Raw genomic sequence first — 4,849 nt, 5'->3', positions numbered from 1 at the left:
CCCAGAATCTAGTGTTGCTGCCATTACCGACAATACACCTCGTTCTGTTAAAGAAGGTAGTTTTGATTCTCATGAGCCCCTTCCAGAACGGCGAATCAGTTGGTCGCAGAGTGACCTGGGATAGGATAAACACTAGAGATTCTCCGGAGCTTATTTCCACTGCAGTTTCTTTGGGATAGCTCTGAAGAAACTGTTTGTGCACATGCGACCAAAAAGCACTTGCCCTTTGACATTGCTGAGGTTATCCGGATTAATGCCAATGTATTGGCAAGTCTAAAATTGGCAACCAATTGGTTGGCTACCAATTTTTGTTGCCAATCTCTAAGAGAGTTGCCAACTTTTGGTTTGTCAATGTCTTGCCAAATATTGGCATCAAACCAAGCAGCATTTGTACCTATTACAGGGCAGCAACATTATCTAAGATGACACTAGCAGTGAGGAAATGCGATTAACGCTATTCAAACTGTAGAACAATAGTTTCTGCAGAGACTTTTGGGCCGATGGCAATTCATTGTACTACCAAATGTATTTTTGCAGTTCAATCTGAAAAGTTTCACCACATTTTACTACTAGCCTAATTGAAATTTTGCACTCAAAAACGACAGTACAGCCTAAGATGAGAATAATGGCTCCTCACAAAGATTGTCCTATTATGTATGTACTCTTGAATTTTGGCAACTGCATTGCATGGCCTCAGCTACTCCGATGAGTTTTTACTCTTGTCTGAGATCTGCTGCAAGTCACTACTGTCCGATACGCTGTCACTTGTGGAGCTACTAGATGAAGCCATTGTGCTGGACTGCTCGCTGATTTTCTCTACGGATGAGCTGCTCGAGTCATCGTCCATGAGAGAGTTAAAAGTAAGCTGGAGGGAATAGAGTATCAATCCGACCCCGTTGATTCCAAACACAAATGTTGCTAAGTAGCACAGCCCATTTATAATTGTTCTGCAGAGGAAAGGCAATTTTCTTTCAATTATACTCACTGAAGGATAACAATGCAATACAGAGAATAAGCAGAAAATGGATGAAGTTGTGTGTACCTTATTGTCACTGTTATCTGGCGAACCTGAAGAAAAACAAAAACAGATTCGATCAGATCAGACAACTTGCGAGCTAGTTATAATTCATATGGTAAATCCTACATTTAACTTTGTGAAAATTTAGCCTTTTCCTGTAATTCATTTTCCAGCACTACTAACCAGGAATAAAAAACCCGCAGGATGTTATCCTGGTAATCCTCACAATCTTGTGGCAAATGTGTCTTGATTTTTGCTTTTCATGTGTTTTGATCACCACATCATTCAGTGTAGGTGTTGTGCGTGGGTTGATGCCTATGTATTTTGGGGTTAAAAGCATGATTCATACAATCAATTGTACTGTATTTGAATTTTTCTTTACATGTTCAGAAATAATCTTTATTAAGGGGTGCAGGCCCCTTGAGAATTCATTCATACTGATACGTGGCATTCAGTTTGCTGCTATTGTAAAACAACTGCCTTTCGTGTAAATTTCGGCAGGGAGCACTATAACTTGAACAAAGAAGTACAAAATACAGGAAGAAACAAGCACAATTGTGGAGAGCTGACCGAGAAATTGTCGGAGATGGTCTGCCGGTTGAGCGAGGCCTCGACGGTGGAGGCGAACTTGTACAGGAATAGCGCGATGACCCCAGCCGCAATTCCCCCGAGCAGCGCCTGCACGGGCGACGGCGGCTTATTAGTCTCCACCGGCGAGGTGCTCACCATCCTCAGCGCCTCCAGGGCCTCCTCGCTCAGGTTCCTGGGCTTCTCCATCCCGCCGGACCGCACCCTCTGCACCAATCAACCACACCAGTATCAGCGTAACGGCGTAGGAATGTAGGGTGCGATTGTACTGGAGAGCGGTGGTGGGAGGTAGAATGAATGAGGATTACGAGCTCCTTGGCGCGGCGAGCGCGGCGGCGGAGGGAGCGGAAGAGGAAGACGGAGATGGCACCGGTGAGCATGACGCTCGTGGCGACCTGCAGCGGGGTGGGGTTGTCGTCGACGGAGAACAACGTCGGGGCGCGGATTTCCACGGGGCCGTCCCCGCTGTCGTCGTAGGTGTCCGGCGGCTCAGCAGCGGAAGTGGACGGCTGCGGCTGGGGCTCCGGCTCGGCCCGGAGGGCGGTGGAGCGGCGGACGGGGAGGGCGAAGGTGGAAGCGGGGAATGGGTGGTGCGGCGTGAAGCGTTGGCGGCGGAGGAGGACGCGCGGGGAGCATTGGATTAGCGGCATGGCGGGAGTGGGAGTGAGGTCGGGAGGTCTTCCTTCAGCGGGAGCTCTTCGCGGCAGGAGAGAGGATAATGGGACCCGGAGACGAGGCTCCTCGGTCTTCCACCATAGGAATCGCCTCACCTCTTCTTTTCATAGAATCAGAATCAAATATGCATGAGATGATTTTTGAAATACCAAGATATAGCTTGGGTAATTTTTGTACATTTATCATAGAACCAAATACATATTTCTCATGTTTTTGCCTATTTCCTCATGTTTTTGGCTATTTTTGGAAATCTGAAAATATATTTAAATACCTTTATTAGATTTTCATATAACCAAATGTACATGAGATGATATTTCTCATGTTTCTGCTTTTTTTCTTTTTGAAATCTAAAGATATATTTAAACATCTTTATTATTACTCAGTACTTTGACATGAGAGGTGGTCTAATAGATATATTTAAAGATATATACCGCAAACTCTCGTTCCGCAAACGTGACTACCAGATGCTTACCACTGCAGCATGTCCCGCAAATGAGAGTTGGTGAAGCATGTCTCCTCCTCACGAATCTCTTGAAAGATTCTTCCAAGCGTCACAACCGCAACTCCTTTAAAGAGTCCACACATACGTGATCGACATTTGGCTGGGTGGAGATGTGCATATGCCAGTGAACGAACGTGGATGTTGCCTAGAGGAGGGGGGTGAATAGGCGCTTTAAAATAATTATGGTTTAGGCTTGAACAAATGCGAAATAAAACTAGCATTTAATTTGTCAAGCACAAAACCTAAATATACTAGGCTCAACTATGTGCACCAACAACTTATGCTAAGTAAGATAAACAATTCTGTGATAGCAAGATATATAACATGAAGCACTAAAGCTATCACAAAGTAAGTGCACATATAATGGGCTCGGGTAAGAGATAACCGAGGCATGCAGAGACGACGATGTATCCCGAAGCTCCCACCCTTGTGGATGCTAATCTCCATTAGAGCGGTGTGGAGGCACAATGCTCCCCAAAATACCACTAGGGCCATCGTGTTGTAGGGTGGAACCCTAAGTGAAGATCTTTTCACACTTAAAGGGGAAAAGAAGATGAACACAAAACACAAAGAGGAAATTCACTCAAACAAAGACCCAATCACACATCCACTAGAATAGCAAAGTTGCGATCCACAAGAATACAAGATCAATCCAAGGAAACAAGAACAAAGGCAAGGTTCTTCCCACTCCTAAGGAGGTGAGGTCTTGATGATAGTCTTCTCCAAAAGGAGGTCTTGAAATCCACTTGGGGATCCTCTCCTAAGAGGCCTTGATATCCAAGAGGAGTGGTAGAAGGAGCTTTGCTAACCCTAACAACTGTCTTAGACCCGAAATATATAGCTAGAGGGAGGAAGGGGACGAATTGGAAGGAAAGGAAGGGCATCCACGACCGAAGCCTGGAAGGCCCGTGCGCACGGGGTAAGTTGGGCCCGTGCGCACGGGAGCCCCGTGTGCACGGTACACGCTCATGCCCACGGGGTGCTATATAGTGGTGAGGGCTCGTGCGCACAGCGTCTGAAGTCCGTGCGCACGGGGTGGTGCGTCTTATTTACAGAAGCCTCCTGGGGGGCCGTGCGCATGGGGTCTCGGGGCCCCGTGGGCATGGGGTCGCCTAGGAGGTGCGGTCTTCATCTTCTTTTGATCCTTCTTCCTCGTGGACTTGGGGTGCTTCTCCTCCTCCTTTGGGGTGTCCCTTAGCTGCTTGGTGGCGTTGGTCTTCGTATCTAATGACACACAGCATTTTTTGGTGAGGTAGCAACCATGTTCCATTCATGTCCATATCTATCTCAAGTAAGAGTGAGTTCACCTCAGTTTCAGTGGCACGTGCTCGAGCTCTTGTCATAGGTCCACGTGGTGCTTGATGTGTTGGTGTAGGGTCCATGGGGATGATGGAAGGATGCTCCGCATCATCTCCCCCTCCCCTTGGGAATCCTCGGATCGTGATCTTCATCACCATGGTATGGGGTCAAGTCCTTGACGTTGAAGGTGTCGCTTACATTGTACTTGTCGCGTGGGATGTCGATCTTGTAGGCGTTGTCATTGTATCATGCTAGCACCTTGAAGGGTCCATCGACTCATGGTAGTTGCTAGGACTTGCGCTTGTTGGGGAAGTGGTCCTTGCGGAGATGTAGCCATACTAGATCGCCCGGTTGGAACACCATTGCAGTCTTGTTGATGTTGAGCTTGGTGGCGAGGCGGTGTACTTGGCGCTCGATTGTGGACCTTGTATCTTCATGCACCTTCTTGAGATAACTTTCTCTTGCACTTGCGTCCATGTTTGCTCGTTCTTGAAGTGGTAGAGGAAGGATGTCCAAGGGTGTTAACGGGTTGAAGCTGTAGACAACCTCGAAGGGGGGCTTGCTAGTAGTAGAGCGTCTTGAGCGGTTGTAGGCGTACTCGGCAATGGGTAAGCACTCCTCCCACTCCTTGATGTTCTTCTTGATCAACACGCGTAGGGGAGTAGATAGCGTCCGGTTGGTGGCTTCCGTTTGGCCATCGGTTTGAGGGTGATAGGCCATCGATAATAGTAGCTTGATGCCGAGCTTGGCGCATAGGGTCTTCCAAA

At 47.6% G+C, this 4,849-nt stretch overlaps 1 protein-coding gene across 1 annotated transcript; it reads right to left on the bottom strand.

Moving 5' to 3' along the window:
* Positions 1-443: 443 nt before the first annotated feature.
* On the bottom strand, positions 444-2,351 carry LOC119363126. Its single transcript, XM_037628434.1, has 4 exons — positions 1,915-2,351; positions 1,589-1,813; positions 1,043-1,068; positions 444-947 (listed from the first exon to the last, which is right to left on the bottom strand). The coding sequence occupies exons 1-4, from the start codon at positions 2,254-2,256 to the stop codon at positions 698-700; spliced, it is 843 nt and encodes a 280-aa protein (XP_037484331.1). The 5' UTR covers positions 2,257-2,351; the 3' UTR covers positions 444-697.
* Positions 2,352-4,849: the final 2,498 nt, after the last annotated feature.

Source organism: Triticum dicoccoides, chromosome 2B (genome assembly GCF_002162155.2).
Source record: "Triticum dicoccoides isolate Atlit2015 ecotype Zavitan chromosome 2B, WEW_v2.0, whole genome shotgun sequence".
Taxonomy (NCBI): Eukaryota; Viridiplantae; Streptophyta; class Magnoliopsida; order Poales; family Poaceae; genus Triticum; species Triticum dicoccoides.
The sequence above is the reverse complement of the archived record's forward strand: the minus strand, read 5'-3'. Positions and strand labels throughout refer to the sequence as shown.